Raw genomic sequence first — 25,385 nt, forward strand, 5'->3', positions numbered from 1 at the left:
GTGACTGAATGCCCAGTCACCTGGGCAAGGATGTCAGTCTCTTGTCAATGTTTTAAGTAAAACATCTCATTGGGGGAGCAATAAACATAAGTTCTGGGTATATTTTTCTACTGTAAGGAAAATGAGAACAGCTTTTATTTACCAATCTAACATATCTCCATTAAATTCTCTAAAAAGTCCAACATTATGACTGAAAAAGGTCTGAATTATTACTGACACGCTGTTTTGATAAATAGTACTGTTTTCACATATTACATAGTACTTTCTAATTTGCTTTGATGTCAATACAAACAAGCCTGCTGGGATCATGACAGAGATTGGACTGAATCTACTGATTAATATGGGGAGAACTGACATATTAACAATACTGAGTCTTCTCCATAACATGATCTCGCTTTCCATATTCTGGGTCTTCTTTAATTTATCCCAGTAATGTTTCGTTGTTTTATGTATAGAGATCTAGGATGGTTTTTGTTAAATTGATTCCTAAGTATTTTATTTTTTGATGCCATTGTGAAGGAATTTTTTAAAAATTTCTTTTTCTTTTCTTTTTTTTTTTTTTTGAGACAGAGTCTCACTCTTCTTGACCAGGCTGGAGTGCAGTGGCACGATCTCAGCTCACTGCAACCTCCGCCGCCCGGGTTCAAGTGATTTTCCTGCTGCAGCTTCCTGAGTAGCTGGGACTACAGGCACGTGCCACCATGCCCAGCTAATTTTTGTTTTTTTCTTTAAGTAGAGTCGGGGTTTCACCATGTTGGCCAGGCTGGTCTTGAACTCCTGACCCTCAGGTGGTTTATCTCCCTTGGTCTCCCAAAGTGTTGGGATTACAGGTGTGAGCCACTGCGCCCAGCCAAGACACCTTTGTTTTTGAGTACCACAATGACAAGTGTAATGCCCCTCAAATCAGGAAATTCAGCAAGATTTATTATTTGATAAACATATTAATCACACATAGCAAAAAGGTTTTTGAGTTTGGGCAAAACAGAGATAGGGGTTATTTAGGATATTTTAGTTTTCGGGAGATAAAAGTAGCATGGTAGATGTCTCCAAAGGGCTGTTGTGAAGATCATAGAGAAGGCAGCAACAAAGTTATTAGTCACAGATTCAACAGACATTTAATATGTACTTATTGTGTACCAAACATTATGCTATATGCTTTAAGTGGATTCTTAATCTTCATAATAATCTTGTGAAGAATGTCTTGTTTCTATTTTACTGATGCAGAACTTGAAGCTCAAAAAAGTAAATTAACTTACCCAAGACCACGTTTAGACTAAAGTCATTAATGTTGTGGGTTCATATTCATGTGATTCTAAGACCCTATGTAATAAACTGGCCTTCTATACCACATATATATATATATAAAAGCACTCTATAAATCATAAAGTGATTTTTATATGATCATCACCATAACCATCAACATCATTTAAAACACTAAAAGTCAGGAAACTTGTATTTTAATTCTAGCCTGGCCAGTTAGCTGCATGATCTTGAACAAATTAGTTGCCCTCTCTTCACCTCTAGACACTCCGTCATTTGAGCAGTTTGGAACTAAACGCTCTCTAAGGACCCTTTGAGATCTCATATTCTAGAAGTTTCTCATTCTACGAAATCTATTCCCTCTGTCTTGGCTGAGCGTTCTTGCTAATGATTCACTAGCCATGAAGAGTTTTGTTCACTGACCTCATCCATAAAAGGGCCAAGGAGGTAGCAAATAAAAGCAAACAATAAACAAATGGTAGATGTGTAAAATAAACTTCAGGTCTTTGGCATGCTCTATGTCTTCAGCCTAGTTAGTATATATCATCTCTTTTGAGCTTTTCTTCATTTTTTTGTTTTTCATTGTACTTTATACCATGTTAAAGTACATGTTATATGTTTCAATATACAGAATTTCAGGTATCTCACACTTTGTCACCTATGAGTAAGATGAGAATGTTTTTAAAGCTTTCTGTTCTCCCCAACAGTGAATTTCTCAAAATGAAAATATCTGGAAATAAGTCAGAATTTTTAAAAAGAATTTTGTGTAACTGTTTACAAAGTTATAACCAAACACTGTAGGTAAAACATTCAGCCAGGCATGGTGGCTCATGCCTATAATCTCAGCATTTTGGGAGGCTGAGGCAGGTAGATAACCTGAGGTCAGGAGTTTGAGACCAGGTTGACCAACATGGTGAAATCCCATCTCTACTAAAAATACAAAAATTTGCCGGGTATGGTGGCGCATGCTTGTAATCCCAGCTACTTGAGAGGCTGAGGTGAGAGGATCACTTGAACCTGAGAGGTGGAGGCTGCAGTGAGCAAAGATTACACCACTGCACTCCAGCCTGGGTGACAGAGCGAGACTCCGTCTCAAAAAAAAAAAAAAATAAATAATGTGGATATTTACTGGGCAGCTACTCTGTGGCTACTAATGCGGTGATCTAAAGAGGAATAAGACGCATCCTTACCCTTGTCTCCCATGCATCTCCTCCCCTAGTCCCAATCCCAAACTGTGCTCCAGCCTCAATAAACTGTCTCCAGTTCTCTAGGCCTTGGGGCACTTAAAATAGCAGCCCAGGGACAAAAGAAGACAAACTTGAATTTACTGAAAAAATCCCATATTGACCAGGATTACCCAGAGTTGATTAAAACTTACATTTCTATCACTGGCCAGATGGGGGCTTGATGTTGAAACCAAATTCAGAATTAAAAAATTATATATTTTCACACTTGAGGTTAACCCCCAATTTTTTATCTGGTAGTTATATCTTGGCACGGAGCCAGGCATGGTTCAGTTAAAAGCAGGTAAACCTTGCTGAAAACTGAGAAGCCCAGAACCTCTTAGAAGTAGACATAGAGGAGGCAGAGAGAGTCACTAAGAAGAGTTCCAATGCTGGTTTGACCGAGAGAACAAACTGGAGAACATAACAAGGCTCAGGAGTCCACTGAAAGCAGGTCCAAGTCTTATGCTCTTCTCTAACCCTTGTCTCTAGAACAGGAACTGGCAAAAGCAGGTTCTCAGTGGTAAGGGCACTGAATACATGAACATAGAAACAGAAACTGAAACATCACTAGAAATGTGGGCAGTAGAATCCAGAGGAGGAAGAAGCATGTTCTGGGAAAAGAGAAGCAGATTTCTTTCAGTAATGCAGGCAGAGAGACCACATGCAACCCAGAAGCCTTCCAGTGGGCAGGCGGGCTCCAGCCACTGGTCCGAGGTGTGGTAAGACTCTGGTCTATGAGAGCGGGCTACATAAAAGCAGGACAGGGTCCACTCCTGGGTGGGATCTGAGACTACAGGCAGGTTATCAGGGCAAAGATTGAGACACTGGAAAATTAGCCAAGATCCCAGGGCTAACCGTAGCTAGCACACAAGAGGAGGGCTAGGAACAAAAGATCCCACAGCACTGGCTTTATGCTGGGATGCAGGGGGCCTGGACTTAATGGTAGAGTTCAGAGGCCCTTGGCCATGAGTACAGAAGCAGAAGCTGGCAACCAGGTAGTCCTGACACACATATCACCTCTAGATCACTATTTCCCAGACTCTTCCATTTCATGGACAGGTGAAAACACTGCCTCTTTGTTTATGCACTTGTGCACTTTTAGAAATGGACACACGGGGCTGCCAATTTTTAATAATGTCAAATATGGAAAACTACCATTTACTAAGACTGTCACTTCACACACACGAGAACACTTTAACATACATGTACAAAGAGAATCTCTGAATAGGCCAGGTGTGGTGGCTCACACCTGTAATCCCAGCACTTTGGGAGGCCGAGGCGGGTGGATCACGAGGTCAGGAGATCGAGGCCATCCTGGCTAACATGGTGAAACCCCGTCGCTACTAAAAATACAAAAAATTAGCCGGGTGCAGTGGCGGGCACCTGTAGTCCCAGCTACTCGGGAGGCTGAGGCAGAAGAATGGCGTGAACCTAGGAGGTAGAGTTTGCAGTCAGCCAAGATTTAGCACTGCACTCCAGCCTGGGCGATAGAGCGAGACTCCGTCTCAAAAAAAAAAAAAAAAAAAAAAGAATCTCTGAATAAAGGGAAGTCTTAAAATCTGATTACATTTAGTTTTATGAAAATGGATTGTATCTTCCTCATGTTTTCATATTTTTGTGGCCTGATGAAAATTTCTGTAGCTCAGCATTGCAGGTCCCTGTTTTGAAACATCTGCTGCGGACCAGTATCCTCACATTGTGTGCCAGCCTTCCCAGGCAACCCGGTGGGGAGAAGGAAGGGTGGGCAGTTGAGTGCAGCTTGTATCACTTGACCCTCTCCTCTGCTATACTCAAAGTGGCTCCCTCTCAATTGTTTCATAAATTATTCTGTTTCATGTGAGATTTGGTTAAAAAGCAATGCTTTAAAAAAGGTTTGGAAATCACTCCTAGTTTACTGTTGAAGAAACTGAGATAAATCGTAACAAAGCTGAAATTTAAAACCAAGACTCTCATTCCCAGCACAGATCCTAGAGAGAGAAGACTGTATCTACTGATTTTGTAGAGTTCTGAATCCTACGTAGAGCTACACATAACCGGATGTTTAATCGTAATCAAGATCTTCAGAGGTCCAAGGTGACCTTACCACTAAATACAAAGTTCTAATTCTACCTCTAGCCCAATATTAGAGTTAGACTGGGCTTTGGAATCCAGTCAGGGCCCAATTCAACAATCATTTATTATCCTCTTTTAATAGGGATAATCAGAAGCACTCAAAGAACGAAAAAAGTAGGGGGGATCTTATGAGATGTTTGGGAGCCATTCAAAGCTTCTGGCACTGTGGAGTTGGGACGAGATGCTCCCAAGTCTAACAGTCTTTGGGTTTTGGCAGGTAACACTAGACTATCTATGCTGGCTGGCTGGGGTGGTGAGGGGGAGTGTCTGGTATTTAAAAAAAAAAAAAAAAAGGCAGAAATAAGGATGAAGACTTAGAACGAAGAGAATAGGGTCAGGTTTCTCCCTGTCTCCTTTTCCTCTTTCAGAGGATTTGGACTTCCCTGAAGTTGGTCAAGGTTGGAATTTGTTCTAGGACAACAAAGAAATATTTGTGAGGATTTTATGGAGCTCATGTTTGAACTCACGGCCTGCTCTGTGGATGACTAGAACCAGCTGTAAACAAAAAATGACAAGCAAGAGATTGAGGAGGAAGGCCTGATATTTCAGGGTTATTTAAAATAACCTTTTTTTCTTTTCTTTTTTTTTTTTAAAGGAATTAGAATTTCAGATCTGGCTGGAAACTGGTCTGGATATTTATTTTCCTCATTGTCTCTGTGGAAAAAAAGGGTGGGTGATTCAGACAGCAGCCTCCGCCTCTGGGCTGGAGCCTGGGTCAGTCTCCACTCTGTTCTTTCTTCCTTAAGAGAGGAGTCTCAGCCTGGGGAGAAGATGCATATTACCGCCCACATTTGCTTTTGGCTTCCAACAAGGGTTCCCCAGAGGAGTTGGTCTGATTTCAGTTAATAAAACAAAACCCAAAAGGTCAGGGAGGGAATGAGGGAGGAAAAGGCCCTCCCAGGGATGAGAAGACAGAAAGAGTGAGGTCTCTGAGCAAGGCTTCTCCCTGGCTCTCTCTCTCTCTCTTTTCATGGTGGGGGAAGGACCAAGGTCATCAGAATGAATCTGAATGGACTACTTGGCTCTACCACAGTTCTCCCTGCTGTAAGAAACCCAGCTTGAATAAGAGGTCCTGACTTTTAAGGCACCAGTCATTCTCTCTGGAAAGAGCTGTTTGAAGACCCCAGTAACAGTCCTCACTGGATGCTGAAGACTTCCCCAAAAGCATTCCTATGGGTATCGTTTGACCCCAGGTGGGACCCAGGACTTAAAATAATTTGAGCGTTGACTTACTCGGGAAACTTAAGGATTACTAGAAGTTTAAATATTTACCAAATATTTAAAGGGGACAGTCTCACTAAAATTTTAGTAGAGAAAAGGTGGGGAAGAGATAAAGAAGAGTTGGTCAGAACTTTGGGAATTCTTTATTCCATAAGATTAGACATGTGACTACTGTGAAATTCCTGCCAAGGAGTTCAAGAAGGTAAAAAACTAAAATAGTAGAGAAGACAGAGTGGAGGCTTTGGCCTTATTTCAAAATCTCCAAGAGTTACAAAATGGGGCTCTGGTGAGCTAAATTGCCTGAGCTGTAACTCACAGTAGCTTGTAGGTTCCTCTAAGAAGGATCATGTTATCTTGCTAGTTTAGCCATCAGAGGTTAATATCAATGTACAGATAGCACTGAGCACTTTGGAAGGCCAAGGCAGGTGGATCACAAGGTCAGGAGATCATTATCATCCTGGCCAACATGGTGAAACCTCGTTTCTACTAAAAATACAAAAATTAGCCAGGCATAGTGGTGTGCGCCTGTAATCCCAGCTACTCGGGAGGCCAAGGCAAGAGAATCGCTTGAACCCGGGAGGTGGAGGTTGCAGTGAGCTGAGATCGTGCCACTGCACTCCAGCCTGGGCAACAGAGCAAGACTCGGTCTTAAAAAAAAAAAAAAAAGTCAGTTCTCAGTGATTTATAAACCTCTTGCTCCTCCTCTTCCTTCTTGCTGGCCATTTTGTGACTTAGAAGCAGCCATGGTAAACAGCTCTGTGACAATGGGTTGGGAAAAGTGAGGAGTCAGGGGACACAGCCATAGATGGGAGTCAAAAAGCCTTGGATTCTAGGCCCTGCCACTCTGCTTTCTGGCATCATCACTTAATGCCTTTAAGCCTTAGTTTCCTTGCTTTTGCAATAGGAATGATATTATCAGCCCCTACCTATCTCACTTTGTTTCCTCATGCTTAAATGAGACTGCATAAGTGTTGTGTAGACTATAAAGTTCTGTAAAAACACCAAATATTTAAATTATATCCTGTTCATCTTGTCCTACAGACATAAAAATCATCACTACTATTGCTACGACCACTACAAGGAAAAAGTGAAGTGAGCAGCTACTGTTCATAATGTGTACCTGTACATTCTCCAAGCTTTACCTGTGCAACCTCCCAACAACGCTGTGAGGAGCATCATCTCCATTTTACAGACGATAAAACCTCCAAGAGGGAAAGTTATTTATTCAACATCAATAAGGCAAATGAGTAGCAAGGTTGAGACTCAAGTGCAGCTAGTTGCCTTTCGGAGTCCCTGCGATAGTGGCTGTGCAGGCCCTAGAATAGCTACTGAATAAATGGAGGAGGCAGGAAATAAAAGGAAAAGAGAAGTCGCAGCTTTGAGAATTCAAAAGGGGTGATGGCTTTCCTAACAGGGGTTGACTCCTGAGCACATGAATAATTCATCAAAGCTCTCTACTGAGAGATGGCTCTTTTTGTGTGTAGTACATCTGGTCAGGGATAGCTGCCCACGACTGAGCCACAAATGTGAGGACTTGGATCCGCCTGCCTGTAAACACAGCTCAGAGCAGCTCTCTGCTTCCTTACTCTGAGGACTGACAGCTATTTTGATTCCAAGAGGCAGGTGAGGTTCTTTCATTTGTACACACAAAATAAGCAAAAATAAATCCCACATATATGATATAAAATCTTGATATGTGTTCCTGAAACTGCTTTTCCTTCTAGAACATCATTCCTGGTTTCCTTTTGGAATGAGTTCTCTATCAAGAGATTGTTTCCTCCAACCTTATGTCGATTCCAAACTCACTTTCACTCCTGGTCTGGTCTTGAGCCTGCAGGTTTTATCCTACACATTTTTGGTTGGAATATGTGAAGACTGGAAGGTGGCAGTAGAAATAAGAATCTGGAGGTGGCAAGAAGGATGAAAAAACAGTCTCCATCTGCCACAAACCTCTTCTAGCTGAAAGTAAACACATAAGTTTTTATATGAGTCCTATCACAACTCTTTAAAAAAAAAAAAAGTAGTCAGGCACAGTGGTTCATACTTGTAATCCCAGCACTTTGGGAGGCCAAGGCGGGTGGATCACTTGAGCCCAGGAGTTTAAGACAAGCCTGGGTCATATGGTTTGGCTGTGTCCCCACCCAAATCTCATCTTGAATTCCCACGTGTTGTGGGAGGGATCCAGTGGGAGGTAATTGAATCATGGAGGCAGGTCTTTCCTGGGCTTTTCTCGTGAGAGTGAATAAGTCTCTTGAGATCTGATGGTTTTAAAAAGAGGAGTTCCCCTGCACAAGCTCTCTCTCTTGGCCTGCTGCCATCCATGTAAGACATGATTTGCTCCTCCTTGCCTTCTGCCATCATTGTGAGGCCTCCCCAGCCACATGGAACTGTAACTCCATTACGTCTCTTTTTTTTTTTTTTTGTAAATTGCCCAGTCTTGGGTATGTCTTTATCAGCAGTGTGAAAATGGACTAATACAGAAAACTGGTCCCAGTAGAGTGGGGTGCTGCTGAAAAGATAACTGAAAATATGGAAGTGACTGGAACTGGGTAACAGGCAGGGGTTGGAACAGTTTGGGGGGCTCAGAAGAAGACAGGAAAATGTGGGAAAGTTTGGAACTTCCTAGAGACTTGTGAATGGCTTTGACAAAAATGATGATAGCGACATGGACAATAAAGTCCAGGCTGAGGTGGTCTCAGACGGAGATGAGGAACTTGTTGGAAACTGGAGCAAAGGTGACTCTTGTTATATTTTAGCAAAGAGGATGGAAGCATTTTACCCCTGCCCTAGAGATTTGTGGAACTTTGAACTTGAGAGAGATGATTCAGGGCATCTCGGGGAAGAAATTTCTAAGAAGCAAAGCATTTAAGATGTGACTTGGGTGCTGTTAAAGGCATTCAGTTTTATAAGGGAAGCAGAACAAAAAGTTTGGAAAATCTGCAGCCTGACAATGCAATAGAAAAGAAAATCCCATTTTCTGAGGAGAAATTCAAGCTGGCTGCAGAAATTTGCGTAAGTAAGGAGGAACCGAATGTTAATCCCCAAGACAATGGGGAAAATGTCTCCAGGCCATGTCAGAGGTCTTCACAGCAGTGCTTCCCATTACAGGCCCAGAGGCCTAGGAGGAAAAAATGGTTTTGTGGGCCGGGCCCAGGGTCCCTCTGCTGTGTGCCACCTGGGGACTTGGTGCCCTGTGTCCCAGCCACTCCAGCCGTGACTAAAAGGGGCCAAGGTATAGCTTGGGCTGTTGCTTCAGAGGGTGGAAGCCCCAAGCCTTGGCAGCTTCCATGTGTTGAGTCTGCAGGTGCACAGAAGTCAGGAATTGAGGTTTAGGAACCTCCACCTAGATTTCAGAGGATGTGTGGAAGTCTGGATGCCCAGGCAGAAGTTTGTTGCAGGTGTGGGGCCCTCATGGAAAACCTCTGCTAGGGCAGTGCAGAAGGGAAATGTGGGGTCAGAGCCCCCACACAGAGTCCCTTCTAGGGCACTGCCTAGTGGAGCTGTGAGAGAAGGGCCACCATCCTCCAGACCCCAGAATGGTAGATTCCCTGACAGCTTGCACTGTGTGCCTGGAAAAGCTGCAGACATTCAATTCTAGCCCACGAAATCAGCCAGAAGAGAGGCTATACCCTGCAAAGCTATAGGGGTGGAGCGCCCAAGGCCGTGGGAGCCTACCTCTTGCATCAGTGTGACCTGAATGTGAAACAGGGAGTCAAAGGAGATCATTTTGGAGCTTTAAGATTTGACTGCCCCACTGGATTCTGAACTTGCATGGGGCCTGTAGCCCCTTTGTTTTGGCCAATTTCTCCCATTTAGAATGGCTGTACTTACGCAATGCTTGTATCCCCATTGTATCTAGGAAATAACTAACTAGCTTTTGATTTTACATGCTCATAGGTGGAAGGCCTTGCCTTGGATAAGACTTTGTACTGTGGACTTTCGAGTTGATGCTGTAATAAGACTTTGGGGGACTGTTCGGAAGGCATGATTGGTTTTAAAATGTGAGGACATGAGATTTGAGAGAGGGCAGGGGCGGAATGACATGGTTTGGCTGTGTCCCCATCCAAATCTCATCTTGGATTCCCCCATGTTTTTGGAAGGACCTGCTGTGAGGTAAGTGAATCATGGGGCAGGTCTTTCCCAGGTTGTTCTCATGATATCTGACGGTTTTAAAAAGAGGAGTTTCCCTGTAAGAGCTCTCTCTCTTGGCCTGCTGCCACTGATGTAAGACATGACTTGCTCCTCCTTGCTTTCTGCCATGGTTATGAGGCCTCCCCAGCCATGTGGAACTGTAGGTCCATTAAACCTCTTTTTTTTTTTTTTTTTTGTAAATTGCCCAGTCTCAGGTATGTTTTTAACAGTAGTATGAAAATGGACTAATACATTGGGCAATATAGGGAGACCATGTCTCTACAAAAATTAAAAAATTTAGCTGGGTGTAGTGGTGCACACCTGTAGTCCCAGTTACTTGGAGGCTGAGGTGGGAGGATCACTTGAGACTGGGAGGCCATGACTGTGCCAGTGCACTCCAGCCTGGGCACAGACAGACAGAGAGACAAATGAGAGAGAAAGACAGACAGAAAGGAGGACAGATGAACAGATGGAAGGAAGGAAAGAAAGGAAAACAGGGAGTATCTGCTTGAAAGAGGCTCCACATACGATGAAGCCTCTACAGGAGCAAACCAGGGGCAGGGACACTGGATTGAACAACTCCAGGGGATATCCCTACGCAGAAAACAATGTGAATAGTCCTTTGGGAAATGTGCAACTTGAGGTGCTGCCAGTGGGTTCTATGTCTGTCTGGATGCATCCATGGAGAAGCAGAAGCATGGGGGGAGAACAGAAAGTATTTTATCCCTATTTTATAAAAGGAAGTTGAGACTTTATTAAGTGACCTGCTCATGTAATCACAGAGTGGTGATTTGAACTCAGACATCCTTGTCCCTAGTGTACAGACTAACCAATAGAGCCTGAGGACTGGATTAAAGCCCTTGAAATTACTAAATTAGGAATATTCCAGACCAAGGACTTTGGCAATATGGGTTAGTAAGGAGAGAGAACCTCAGCCTGCCATAGGGACCCCTGGTGGGTTCTTCCAGTACGATGCAGTCTAAAGGGGCAAAAATATCCACACCTGTTTCTGGCAAATGCTTATATTCCAGGAGAACAGGGACAAAAACACAGCACATTATAATGCAAAGTCAGGCCTGGGTTAGACTAGAATCCCAACTCTCCCATCTTCTAGCTGTGTGACCTTGGGTAAAATCGTTGCTGTTTCAAACGATTACTGTGACTTTTTAGTGGAAATTTATGTAAAGTCTCAACTTTCACAGAACAGATGCTCAATACATAGCTGCGATTATTTCTTTTTGTGGCCACCAAGGGTTAGGTGCTCTTCACCTAAGGCAGGTGCTGACATGAAGACTCAGGTGATTAGATTGTTCTCAACAGGCTCCAGTAAAAGGAAAGCAGTGTTGCATTAAGGAAGAGTTACTGGGGCTGATAAGAGTTGGGTAGCCCTTCTGAACCCAGCCAAGGACGGGGAGTGGGTAGATGGAGAAGATTTTTAGTCCTGGGGAGTTATAAAAGTGCTAGGCCGGGAAGAAAAAGTACTCAATTTCATCATTTGAAAAGTGGAAATAAAGGTGATAAAGTGATTAAATGACATAGGCTACTAAGCAAAAGAAAGCAGTCAAATGTTAACTTTCTGTTTCTCCTCAGATCCCAATTCTCAGTTAAAAAAAAAAAAACACTGAATGAATTATTAAGTTTTAATTTTTTACCTGAAGGTTTTACAGACATAATGCAGTTTTAAGAGAGCCACTAAATTAAAACATAACCCATCATGTGACTGAATCTTTTAACATACCAGATTCTCCTCTGAGATAGAAGAAAAGCCAATTGTTTTCAACAGAAGGATCTCACAAATAACCTTAAACCTCTATTACAGACGATATTCTTGCTCTGATAATTAAAACACTAGACATCTAATAAAATAATTCCTTTAAAAAGGCTTAAGAAAATATATAGATGCATATGTGTATATACATATTTGTGTGTGTATATATATATATATATATGAATGAATATATTTCCGGCTGGGCGTGATAGCTCATGCCTGTAATCCCAGCACTTTGGGAGGCCGAGGTGGGCAGATCACTTGAGGTCAGGAGCTTGACGCCAGCCTGGACAACAGGGTGAAACCCTGTCTCTATTAAAAATACAAAAATTAACCAGGCATGGTGTTGCCTGTCTATAATCCCAGCTACTCGGGAGGCTGGGGCAGGAGTATTGCTTGAACCTGCAAGGTGGAAGTTGCAGTAAGCCAAGATCGTGCCACTGCACTCCAGCCTGGACGACAGAGTAAGACTCCGTCTCAAGAAAAAAAAAAAAAAAAAAGAAGAAGAAAAGAATATATTTCCTACCCAAGTGTAGTGGTGCATGCCTGTAGTCCCAGCTACTTGGGAGGCTGAGGTGGGAACACTGCTTGAGCCCAGGAGTTCGAGGCTGCAGTGAGCTGTATTATGCCACTATACCCCAGCCTGGGTGACAGGGCTCACAAGACCCTGCCTCTTAAAAAATACAGCTCAGTGCAGTCTAGAACTCCTGGGCTCAAGTGATCTTCCTGTCTTAGCCTCCCAAGTAGCTGGGATTACAGGCTAGGAAATATATTATTTGATAAGGCTATTGACAAAATACTCAATTACTTGTCACCCTCTAATACTCCCCTCCTTAGGGAGGCCTAAGCTGGTGGTGTATGTGTTGCTAATCTTGGTGATTCCTGTTACAGCATGACTCTGTGACTATCTGGTTGCATGCCTGTCCCCTCCTCTAGGCTATGATGTCTGAGCACTCAGACTCTACTGTTCATCTTTGTAGCCTCATTGGTTATGACAGGAACTTGCATAAAATGAATACCCCATAAGGTTTGCTGAATGAATGATGTGTGAATGAACAAAGGAATCTTGCTACCAAAGAAAGCAAGCCCAGATAACGTAGTTTCCACATTTTCATTGTACTGAAGTCCTAACAGTAAAAGGATTCAGACATATCTTTTAAATATGTGATTTTTATTTTAATTAATTAATTTATTTATTTATTTATTTATTTATTTATTTTTGAGATGGAGTCTCGCTCTGTTGCCCAGGCTGCAGTGCAGTGGCACAATCTCAGCTTACTGCAAGCTCCGCCTCCCAGGTTCATGCCATTCTCCTGCCTCAGCCTCCCGAGTAGCTAGGACTACAGGTGCCTGCCACCACGCCCGGCTAATTTTTTGTATTTTTAGTAGAGACAGGGTTTCACCGTGTTAGCCAGGATGGTCTTGATCTCCTAACCTCGTGATCTGCCCACCTCGGCCTCCCAAAGTGCTGGGATTACAGGCATGAGCCACCACGCCCGGCCTAAATATGTGATTAAGAAAGATATCTGCACTGAGTCATTTTTGCCACATCTCAAGAATATATTTTCTTGATGAGAACACCTCTAATCCGACAAGAAAATAATTCAGTTAAAAGCCATTTGGTTTTTGGTTACATTTTCCCCTCATCATACCTATTTCTTAAAAAGCTGAGGTACTTCTTGGACCCATTTCTCACATTGTTAGAGTAGGTGGTTAGGCAGACATGAGCAGGGCAGGAGAGGCTCCTGCCCCCATCCCACCAGGAATGTCAGGCAACCATCAGGTGAGAGTCAGGCGGTTAAACTCTCTAAAATAACAACTGGTTGCAGCTGGTGCTGGAGAAAGATGGTCTCCCACTCGATAGAAAACACCTGAAACTGGTGATCAGCAGCTTTCTGATAAGATCTCAGGAGATAGGCAAGTGGGCTCAAGCATGCACACTATGAGGCAAAATGGTAGTTTAACTGGTGTTTGGCTTTCCTCTAGAACACTTGACTGGTAAAAGAACACCTCAAATGGGCATGTGTACAGCTTTAGTAAACACGGGCTGTGCATGCAGCCTGTCCTAAGTGCTGACAGGCCACTGCATGTGCAGATAGCCCTCTCCAAGGGAAGAATCAGGAGAGAAGGGACACAACCCCCTGGAAGCATGCCAATATATAAAACTCCAGATCAAAGGTCAAACAGCACACTGAAATCTCTCAAGATGCCCGCTTGGCCCTCTTCCAAGTGTTCTTTACTTCCTTTTGTTCCTGCTCTAACACTTTTTAATAAACTTTGACCCCTCTTCTAAAACATGCCTCAGTGTCTCACTCTGCCTTATGCCCTTTGGCCGAATTCTTTCTTCTGAGGAGGCAAGAATTGAGGTTGCTGCAGATCCAGATAGATTTGCCACTGCTAACAACATTTATGAAAGCTTTGAGACTGGTGTGTTTGTGAAGTTTTTCTCCCCCTGCTTTTTTTTTTTTTTTTTTTTGAGGCAGAGTTTCACTGATGTTGCCCAGGCTAGAGTGCAATGGCATGGTCTCGGTTCACTACAACCTCTGCCTCCCGGGTTCAAGCGATTCTCCTGCCTCACCCTCCCAAGTAGCTGGGATTACAGGCGCCTACCACCATGCCTGGTTAATTTTTGTATTTTTAGTAGAGACGGGGTTTCACCATGTTGGCCAGGCTGGTCTTGAACTCCTGATCTTAGGTGATCCACCTTCCTCGACCTCCCAAAGTGTTGGGATTACAGGCGTGAGTCACTGTGCCCAGTCTGCTTTTTTGTTTGTTTTTTGAGACAGGGTCTCCCTCTGTCACCCAGGCTAGAGTGCAGTGGTGCAGATCTCGTCTCTCTGAAACCTCTGCCTCCTGAGTTCAAGCAATTCTCTCGCTTCTGCCTCCTGAGTAGCTGGGAGTACAAGTGCACGTCACCACAGCCTAATTCTTGTATTTTTAGTGGAGACAGGGTTTCACCATATTGGTCAGGATGGTCTCGAACTCCAGGCCTCAGGTGATCTGCCTGCCTCAGCCTCCCAAAGTGCTGGGATTACAGGCGTGAAACACCGTGCCCAGCTCCCTGGCCTTTTAATTCGTTTCTTATTCCCCACTCCCAACTTTTTCTGTTTTTTTTTTTTTGGACACAGGGTTTCGTTCTGTCATCCAGGCTGGAGTGCAGTGGTGCGATCACAGCTCACTGCAACCTTGAATTCCTGGCATCAACCAATCCTCCTACCTCAGCTTCCCTAGTAGCTGAGATTACAGGCATGCTACCATGCCCAGCTAATTTTTATTTTTTATCAAAATAAAAATGTTACAGTGAACTATGATTGTGTCACTGCACTCTAGTCTCGCTATGTTGCCCTGGCTGGGGCGCCTTCCCTCTCCCACTTTTTTTCACTGAACATGCATTGCTCTCCATCAGGAATAAAATAAAGGAAAAAAACAAAAACAATCTCCATGAAACCTATAAATGACAAAGTTTTGGGGAAAACAGGAAATTCCACTGAGGAAGCAAGAAGATTATACCAAAGAACTTAATAAATAGGGGCTCATTATCCTTCCCCAAAGAAGATAAAAATCACAGAATTCCTAGGTTAGGACATCTAGTTCAGGAATGACTGGCTACATAATTTGCAGAGCACAGTGTAAAATGAAAACGCAGAACTTCCTGTTAAAAAAAACTATTAACAACTTTAAGATAGTAATAGTGGAGTGTTAAACCAAGTGCAAGGCCTTCTAAGGATGGGGCTCTTTGTGACTCCACAGTTCACATGTCCATGAAGCTGGTCCTATGTCTAGGGGCTCCCTAATCTGGCTGGTCCTCAGAATCACCTAAAGGAACTTTTTTTAAAAGAATGAGACATAATTCACATGCCATAAATTTCAGCATTTTAAAGTGTAAAGTACAGTGGTTTTTAGTATACTCATGAAAGCGTACAAATATCACTATCTAACTCCAGAACATTTTTACCACTCTAAAAAGAAACCCCATACTCATAAGCAGTCGCTTCCCACACCGTCACTCTCAGTCACCACCAATGTACTTTCTGTCTCTGTGGATTTGCCTACTCTGAACCTTCATACAAGTGGAATCATAAAAAGGTGGTTCTCTGTCTTCTTTCACTTAACATATGTTTTCAGTACTTCATATCATTTTATGGCTTAGTAATATATATGTATATACCATATTTGATTTATTGATGGATATTTGGGTCGTTTCCACTTTTTGGCTATTATGAATAATACTGCTGTGAACATTCTTGTACAAGTGTTTGTGTGAACATGTTTTGGGAATATGCCTAGGAGTAGAATTGCTAGGTCAGTTCTACCGCCCCAGAAAAAACTCTGCTCTTCAACCATCCCAGAGAGTTTGAGATGAGCCTAAACAAATGTTAAGGAGCATTTCTACAATTTAACACTCATTTCAAAAAGGTGAGCTACTCTTTTGTGAAGATTATCAAAACCCAAACATAAATCACTGTTTCCTTTTATCTGTCCCCTCCCAAGTAAACATAAATGAACACTGAATCGTCAATAATCATCACAAAGAACCCGCACAAACAAGGGTCAAGTGTGACTGTGCAGGATGGCCTGAAATGGGCTAGGACAGACAGAGATGAAGCAGAGAACGGACCAAGGTGAGACCTTCCCTATGGGATGGGTGACGGGTAATGAGACACAGAGTGCTGGACAGCACAGGGAAGAGAGAAAGCAGGAGGGATGAGGAACGGTAGCGGTGTTGAGGCACCTAAGGAAACACCACAAATACCTTTAGCTTTATCACAACCCCAACACTTTTTTTTGGTTTCCTGTTAGAGCATAATTAGGGCCAGGTGTCCCTCTAACATTTGGCCAACCCCTTCACACTCTTTACCCTTTATCTATGAACCTCTTCCAACAGGAAACCTTAGCTAGAGCCTGCTCTCAATGCTCCAGGAATCCAAGGGCCTCACCTCAACCCCCTGTGAGAAAGATCTGTGTGTGTTCTCATACCTGTGCTCTCCTCAGCCTGATTGAAGCCACAGATCTGGCAGATGCTCTGGACCCACTTATTCATGTCCTCTTCTGTCTCAGCCACCAGGTAAAAGGTGCGTTCGCTGGTCTTGATGTCAAACACAAAACTATCCTGCAGCTCCTTCTTGTTGAAGGTCAGGCCTGCATCTACCTGCTCACAGAAGTTCAGGTTGATGATCCGCAGAGGCTTCTTGGAGTGATCATTCTTGTAGTATTCCAGAACATCTGGGTCACCGCTCATCCGGCCACTCCGCAGGATAAACCAGCGTTTCTTCCAGGCCTAAATCACATCAGGAAGGAGTAAGAAGAGGGGGAAGAAGTCATTAGTTATTTCAAAGCTTTTTTCTTTCAGAGACAGGTCTTGCCCTGTTGCCCAGGCTAGAGTGCAGTGGCACAATCAAAGCTCACTGCAATCTTGAACTCCTGGGCTCAAGCGATCCTCCCACCTCAGCCTCCCAGGTGGCTGGGACTACAGACACACATCACCACGCCCAGCTAATTAAAACATTTTTTTGTAGAGACAAGGTCTTGCTATGTTGCCCAGGCTGGTCTCAAGAGATCCTCCCAACTCAGCCTCCTAAAGCGCTGGGATTGTAAGTATGAGCCACTGTGCCTGACCTTAATGCATTTTTTTTTTTTTTTTTTGAGATGGAGTTTCACTCTTGTTGCTCAGGCTGGAGTGCAATGGCATGATCTTGGCTCACCGCAACTTCTGCCTCCAGGGTTCAAGCTATTCTCTTGCCTTAGCCTCCTGAGTAGCTAGGATTACAGGCATGTGCCACCACACCTGGCTAATTTTGTGTTTTTAGTAGAGACAGGGTTTCTCCACACTGGTCAGGCAGGTCTCAAACTCCCGACCTCAGGTGATCCTCCTGCCTCGGCCTCCCAAAAGTGCTGGGATTACAGGCATGAGCCACCACGCCCAGATGACCTTAAAGCTTTTAATAGGTCCTCAGATATCATAGGTTAAAGACGGGGACTGTGGGACCTGCAGGTACCACATGACCTGTCCCCCTTTCAGGTTTCCCAAGTTTCAAAAATGGAGGATTATTTTAGAATGCAAGTTTGTGCAGCATCTCACATGTAAACAGGGTCTTATCACTATAAGATGTGGCATTCTCACTGTTTAGATCAGGAAGTTCGATGATGACACTTTAGAGCAACTATTTCTTTAGGCTAGAATACAGATCCAAACTCATAGCATTTTTAGGCAAGGGAGAACTTGCAAAGCCATAATCAGTTTATCCATGGGGACCCCCACTAAGGCAGGCTGAATTGAAGTAACAATGTTACACACAGTAAGTAGCAGAAAAACAAGTTTTCTAACTTTTTAGTACAACCTGCTTTTAACCAAAACATGATGTCTTAGAAGAATCACAGAGAAACCACTCTAAAAACATGTAACCTCAGGATTATATTTCCTGTCTTGTTCACTGGTGTTTCCTTAGTCCTTATGATAATGCCTAGTACCTTATTAAGCTTTCAATATGTATTACTGAATGAGTAAACTCCTTATACCATTCCATAACACAGAATTGAACACGTGATTACATATTCTCTCAAGTTGTCTTCTATATTCCATCTCTTCAACAAGACTGAGTAATCTGTAAGCAGACATTGCACAAAGACTACATATAACAGAAACCTGGGTTCAGTCTATGCTTTACCATTGACTTGCTGTGTGAATTTTTTTTTTTTTTTTGAGACGGAGTTTCGCTCTGTCTCCCAGGCTGGAGTGCAATGGCATGATCTTGGCTCACTGCAACCTCTGCCTCCTGGGTTCAAGCGATTTATCCTGCCTCAGCCTACGGAGTAGCTGGGATTACAGGTGCCCACCAACACACCAGGCTAATTTTTGTATTTTTAGTAGAGACAGGGCTTCACCATGTTGGCCAGGCTAGTCTCAAACTCCTGACCTCAGGTGATCCACCTGCCTCAGCCTCCCAAAGTGCCTGGGATTACAAGTGTGAGCCACTGCGTACGCCCGGCACTGTGTGATTTTTGATTAAGTCATTTTACCTCTTTAAATCCTGCTTCATCTATATAATGAAAATCACTACCACCACCACCATCTGCCCTACCTACCTCATAGGGTTATTATGCAAATGAGCCCAAAGCACTTTGTATACACCCTGAAGCACTACAGATGTCAAGGATTTGATTATCACAATTCTTTAGACCCCATGGGATCTACACTCCGTTAATTCTACCATCTTTTCACTCTCACCTTTCATCCCTGTCCTCTTTTCTTTCCTTATCCAACTCTGTTTCTGTGATCCATTATCATAATCATTCCCTTGCTTCTTTCTCCGTTCTTCTTATTTACCCAGCAAACCCCAGCTAAGTCTAATGCTCTGCCAACTCTATCTGTTCCCACTTGGCTGTACATAGATGGAGAAAATCATATGACCATGCTGACTGGTCTCACTTTTACTTCAAGTGGCCCCTCATGTTGCCCAACAATCCTACTATATTTACCTAGTCAATGACTTTCTCCTGTTCTTTGGCAACAATCTCTTAGCTTCTCTCTTTAAACCTCCAATGCCTCCACTCTTTTATGTCTTATTTCATGAGAAAACATAAACAATCAAAAGAAAATTTACACATGTTCCATGACTACATTTACCATCCTGCCTGCACCTGTAGCTGTGAGCTCTGTTACTAGGGAGCATAGACAGTCCATCCAATGAAGGCCAACCTTTTTCCATTTGTGCACAAAGACATCAGTTCAACAATTCTCCCCTTCTTCAGATTCGATGCAGTTTTCCTCCTGACTAGGATGATTCCCATTAAGACATCAACGTTTCCTATCTCAGAAGAAAAAATTAAAAGCTTGACTTGATCCCACAATTCTTCACCAACTATGGCCCAGTTTTTCTACTTCTCTTTATAGTTATACTTCAAAGAGTATTCTATACTACTAATCTTTGTTTCCTCCCCTCCTATTTGAAGGCACTCTGATCAGGCTATCCCCCATCCCCTCACCACCCCAACTGTACCACTGAAATAGCTCATCAAAGGTGTCAAAGACTTCAGTGCTGATAAATCAACTCATGGGCCTTAACTTGATCTCTCTTGATCTCTCTCCAACATCCGACAACAGTTTATTATTCCATCCTCCTTGAAACACTTTCTTCACCTGGCTTCAGCATGCACTCTCAACTCTCCTTCTATCTACCAGGCCTCTCTTTTTCAATCTCCAGTGCTGGTTCCTCTTTATCTCCCTGACCTTCAAACATTAGAATACCCCAATGCTCAGTTTTGAGATTCTTTTTTTTTTCTACACCCACTCTCTAGGTCATTTTATTCAGTTTCACAGCTTTAAAAAACCATCGAATTGCGTGATTCCCAAATTTATATCTCTAGCCCTAGAGTTGTATATCCAACTCCTCACTAGTAGGTATCTCAACATTAATGTGTTCAAAACTGAGGTCTTGATATCTCCCAGATCTGTTCTTCCTGCACTCTCTCCCATCTGAGTTACCAGCACCTTCGGCCTTCCAGTTGTCAGACCAAAAATCTAGATAACATAGTTGACTCCTTTCATACTCTACATCTAACCCAAAAGCAAATCCTGTCAGTTCAGACAGTTCAGAATATATCAACAATGAGCTTGCTTCTCCTCACCTCCACTGTTGCTCACCTGGTCTAGTCCACCATTTTGTAGTCTTCCTGCTTCCACTCTTTCATCCTGCAGTCTATCCTCAACCGCAAAGTAAGAAAGCAGGAAGTAAATCAGAAGATGCCACTTCTCTGCTCACAATCTGCAATGGCTGTTCATCTCACTTAGAGTAAAGCCAAAGTCCCCACAATGGCCTACAGGTCTGATGGGACTGAGCCTCATCCCACCCCTCACCTCTGCTCCTGCTGCCCTCTGCCTTGCCTATTCTGCTCTGGCCACGTGGCCTTACACAGTGCCAGGCACGCTCCTGCCTCACGGTCTTTAGTCTAGTTGTTTCCTGGCCCTGGAACACTCCTCCCCCAGATATTTCCATTGCTTAATCTTTTTTTCTAGTCCTTATTCAAATGTGACATTACTGGACAGGCTGTTCCTGGTCCCTGATGCTCCCACTCTCTTTCCCCCCTTACCCTGCTTTACTGGTCTCACAAAGCATGTATATCCCCAAAAGATACCAATTTTTATGACTTTTCCGCACCCACCTCCCAGAAAGTAAACTCCTCCAGGACAAGGATTGGTTCTTTTTATTTCATGATGCATCCTTGGTGTTTAGAATATTGCCTGGCACATAGCTAGTAATCAATATATACATATTAATGAATCATTTTCTTGCATGAAACCCTTCTAGTATCTAGCAGGTCAAAGGAGACATAACTGGTGCCCAATAAGCCTTAGATTGAAATGAAAATTGAGGTATAGCCAGAGAGGATGGAGCTGAGAAAAATAAAAATAAGTACTATTTATTTATAGTCATTTAAAATCTTGACCAGTTTACTGCTTTCCGAATTATGCTTGTACTTCTGTGTGCTGCAGGTTCACACATAGACACATAGTGTGTGGGCACCAAGGTGCATTTTAAAAAGATCTGTTTCAAATTCAGCTGGCATTTCAGTTGATGTGTCCTCATTAGTCTTGTCTCTGTGGAAAGAGCTGTCCCCAAATCTCTGGTGTGCAGGTGCAAGCACAAACAACACAGACACCTTCATGAACAAGAAAACCATGTTTGCTACAGATAATATCAGAGCTTGTAAGGTTTTGCTTCCAAGTAAGTGGTGTGCGCTGATAAATGGCTGCCTACAACATACTGATATATTTATGACAGAGTCAGCAAGGCCGTCTAGTCTAGTCCCAAATTCACACAACCCTCTTCCACCAAAACACCTTCTCTCCACTTTCACGTTTTATTTATTTATATATTTTTTAGAGTGCCCAGGCTGGTGTGCAGTGGCATCATCTTGTTCACTGCAACCTCCGCCTCCCAGGTTCAGACGATTCTCCTGCCTCCGCCTCTCTTCAGTAAATGGGATTACAGGTGTGGGCCACTATGCCCAGCTAATTTTGTACTTTTAGTAGAGACGGGGTTTTACCATGTTGGTCAGGCTGGTATTGAACTCCTAACCTTAACTGATCCGCCCACCTCAGCCTCCCAAAGTGCTGGAATTACAGGCGTGAGCCACGGCATGGGGCCCCATGTATTTTTAAAAAGCCAAACAACTCAGAACCAAGTACAAACAACTCTACGTGTCTGGCCTCAGTGACAACTTCCCTGATCCATTCATCTGAAGTGGACTTCTATTTCTTCAGAACCTTCATAATGCTTTTTATGTTCTTTTCAAGGCACGTCAGTTTTTACAACAATCATGAGTGTTTTTGTACTTGTCTCTTCCCAACTAGGACATGAACAAAATTCTTTATTGCCAAACCTTTCTTACTTCTCTCACCTCAATTATGTTTCCTTCCCCCATCGCTCTTTCCCTCCTTTGTTTCCTTACATCCAACAAATATTTATTCAGTGCTTACTATGCTCTAGGCATTATTCTAATGCTGAGGATACAGCATGAATTCCTGGTCTTACAGAATTTACAGGAGCACTAAAAATCACCTATTATTCTCCAAGTAGTAAGTCATGTAATTTCATGACTTTATGTCTTTGCACAAGCTATGGCTTCTACCTAGAAAGGCTTTCACCTTACCTCATCCATCTGGAGAATTTCTATGTTCTCTCAGGGCCAGCACAAATGTCACTTCTCCTGGAAGGCCTTTATTGACTCCCCCAGGTACAGCTGGAGGTGCTTCTGCTTGTGTTCCCTTACTAACCTGTGCTTACCCCACGTTGGCATTTCTTTCCCCAGGTTTGACATTTCTACTCCCTGCTTTGGCATTTCCAATGCTTATATGTCTTTCTCCCCTTTAAGTTCTGAGCACCCTGAGATTAAGGTCCAATGTGGCCAAACACTACATGGCAGAGTGCTTAACACATACGGGAGCTCAGGGAAGATCTGATTTTTTTTCATTCCATGAATATGTTAATTTGTTCAAATTAATAAAACTTAAAATATACGTAAGCTTTCACAGTAGGAAGCAGAAAAGAAGGACAGCAAGAGGATTACAGAAAAAAGAATAAGATAAAGAAGTGTAATAGATTCTCTATGGTGTGAGTTATTTGGCACCTTGTTCCCTTCATTCTGATAATTGCAGTATCCATGTAATAAATATTTATAAGGGGGGTCTGGGAGCTTCACCTGAAAAGTATCCCACGATACAAAAATGAAAAACTGCTGTTGGATTACTGACACATAATGCAAGGAGAATATGGGACATGAGTCCTGAATATGCTATTAAAGAGAAAGCTTTTTCGAGACTGTTCTAATGTCTATATAAAATCTCATACAAAAATTAACTCAAAATGGATTATGGACTTACACATAAAATACAAATAGAACAGCAATCTATAAAAACGCATGACCAAACGGAATTTATTCCAAGGAGGTAAGGCTGATTCCATATTTGAAATCAGTCATCTACCATATTAATAGGCTAAAGAAAAACTGCATGATCATATCTTTCAATGCAAAAAATATTTGATAAAATTAAACACTCATTCTTGATAAAAACTCTCAGAAAAATAGGAAAAGAGGGGAGCTTCTTCAACTTGACAGAGAGCAGCAACAAAAGACCAATATCAAACATTATACTTAGTTTCTTTTGGTTGGTTGTTGAGGCAGGGTCTCACTCTGTCACTCAGGCTGGAATGCAGAGGCATGAACATGGCTCACTGCAGCCTCAACCTCCTGGGCTCAAGTGAATCTCCCACCTCAGCCTCCTGAGTGGCTGAGATCACAGGTGCATGCCACTATGCCTGGCTAATTTCTAAATTTTTGTAGAGATGGGGGTCTCACTATTTTTCCCAGGCTGTTCTTAAACTCCTGGGGTTAAGTAATCTTCCTGCCTTGGCCTCCCAAAATGCTGGGATTACAAGTGTGAACCAGCAAACCTGGCCTATACTTAGATTTGAGAGACTGAATCCTCTTTCCTAAGATCAGGAATAAGGCAAGGACATTTGCTCTTATCACTTTTTTTTTTTTTTGAGACAGAGTCTCACTCTGTTGCTCAGTGTGGAGTGCAGTGGCACAATCTTGGCTCACTGCAAGCTACGCTTCTTGGGTTCAGGTGATTCTTGTGCCTCAGCCTCCCAAGTAGCTGGGATTACAGGTGTGCACTACCACATCTGGCTAATTTTTGTATTTTTTTTTTTTTTTGAGACGGAGTCTCGCTCTTTCACCCAGGCTGGAGTGCAGTGGCGCGATATCCGCTCACTGCAAGCTCCGCCTCCCGGGTTCACGCCATTCTCCTGCCTCAGCCTCTCCGAGTAGCTGGGACTACAGGCGTCCGCCACCACGCCCGGCTAATTTTTTGCATTTTTAGTAGAGACGGGGTTTCACCTTGGTCTCGATCTCATGACCTCGTGATCCGCCCGCCTCGGCCTCCCAAAGTGCTGGGATTACAAGCGTGAGCCACCGCGCCCAGCCTTAATTTTTGTATTTTTATTAGAGATGGGGTTTCACCATGTTGGCCAGGCTGGTCTTGAACTCTTGGTCTCAAGTGATCCACCTGCCTTGGCCTCCCAAAGTGCTGGGATTACAGGTGTGAGCCACTGTGCCCAGCCACTGTTATCACTCTTATTCAACATATTGCTGGAAGTTCTAGTCAAGGTGATAAAGCAAAAAACATATATAAAAGGTATACTGATTGGAAAGGAAGAAAAAAAAACGGTCCCTGTTTGCAGAGGACATGATTGTCTATATAGAAAAATCGTGGCTGGGCGCGGTGGCTCACGCCTGTAATCCTAGTACTTTAGGAGGCCAAGGCGGGTGGATTGCTTGAGGTCAGGAGTTCAAGACCAGCCTGGCCAACATGGTGAAATCCCATCTCTACTAAAATACAAAAATTAGCTGGGCGTGGTGGTGGGCACCTGTAATCCAAGCTACTACGGAGGCTGAGGCAGGAAAATTGCTTGAGACCAGGAGGTGGAGGTTTCAGTGAGCTGAGATGGTGCCACTGCACTCCAGCCTGGGCGACAGAGTGAGACTCCATCTCGGAAAAAAAAAAAAAAAAAGAAGAAGAAAGAAAAAGAAAAAACACAAAAAATCTACAAAAAAAGAAAACCCAACAAAACTCTCAGGACTAGTAAGTGAGTTCAGCAAGGTCACAGGATACAAGACAATCATACAAAAATCAATTTACTTCTAGCTAGCAATGAATATGCAGGCATATAAAATAAAAATACAATGCCATTTATAATTGTTCTTAAAAATTGAAAAGGTATAAATCTAAAAAAATCCCTGTGCAGGGCATGTATGCTGAAAGCTATACAAAGCTAATGAAATCAAAGGAGACTTAAATAAATGAAGAGACATACCATATTCATGGATTGGACAACTCAACTTGGTACATCTTCCCAAACTGACATACAGATTTAACACAATTCCCATCAAAATCCCAGCAAGAATGTCTGTAGATGTACATAAGATTGCTCTAAAATGTATATGAAAAGGCAAAGGAAGCACAATAGCTAAGATAATTCTGAAAAATAAAATGGGAAGAATCAGTCTGCCAGATTTTAAGACTTATTATATAGCTACAACAATCAAGACTGTGTAGCACCGGCGAAGAGACAGACACAGAAAAATGGAATAAATCAATTCTTGGC

The 25,385-nt window shown here is 43.0% G+C and overlaps 1 protein-coding gene and 1 long non-coding RNA gene across 10 annotated transcripts in view; one reads left to right on the plus strand and one right to left on the minus strand.

The window, feature by feature from the left end:
• The window catches only part of GAB2 (GRB2 associated binding protein 2), a 208,865-nt gene that overhangs the window by 50,234 nt on the left and 133,246 nt on the right, over positions 1-25,385 (minus strand). For all 9 annotated transcript variants that reach the window (XM_063641407.1, XM_055283081.2, XM_055283082.2 and 6 more), the window contains exon 2: positions 16,696-16,996. In XM_063641407.1, coding sequence (XP_063497477.1) covers positions 16,696-16,996 — 301 coding nt within the window. The remainder of the gene's footprint in view (positions 1-16,695; positions 16,997-25,385) is intronic.
• On the plus strand, positions 1,452-7,501 carry LOC134737016 (uncharacterized). Its single transcript, XR_010121536.1, has 3 exons — positions 1,452-3,200; positions 4,446-4,559; positions 6,861-7,501. It is a non-coding gene; the product is annotated as an uncharacterized lncRNA (long non-coding RNA).

The sequence above is a fragment of the Symphalangus syndactylus genome, chromosome 6 (genome assembly GCF_028878055.3).
Source record: "Symphalangus syndactylus isolate Jambi chromosome 6, NHGRI_mSymSyn1-v2.1_pri, whole genome shotgun sequence".
Taxonomy (NCBI): Eukaryota; Metazoa; Chordata; class Mammalia; order Primates; family Hylobatidae; genus Symphalangus; species Symphalangus syndactylus.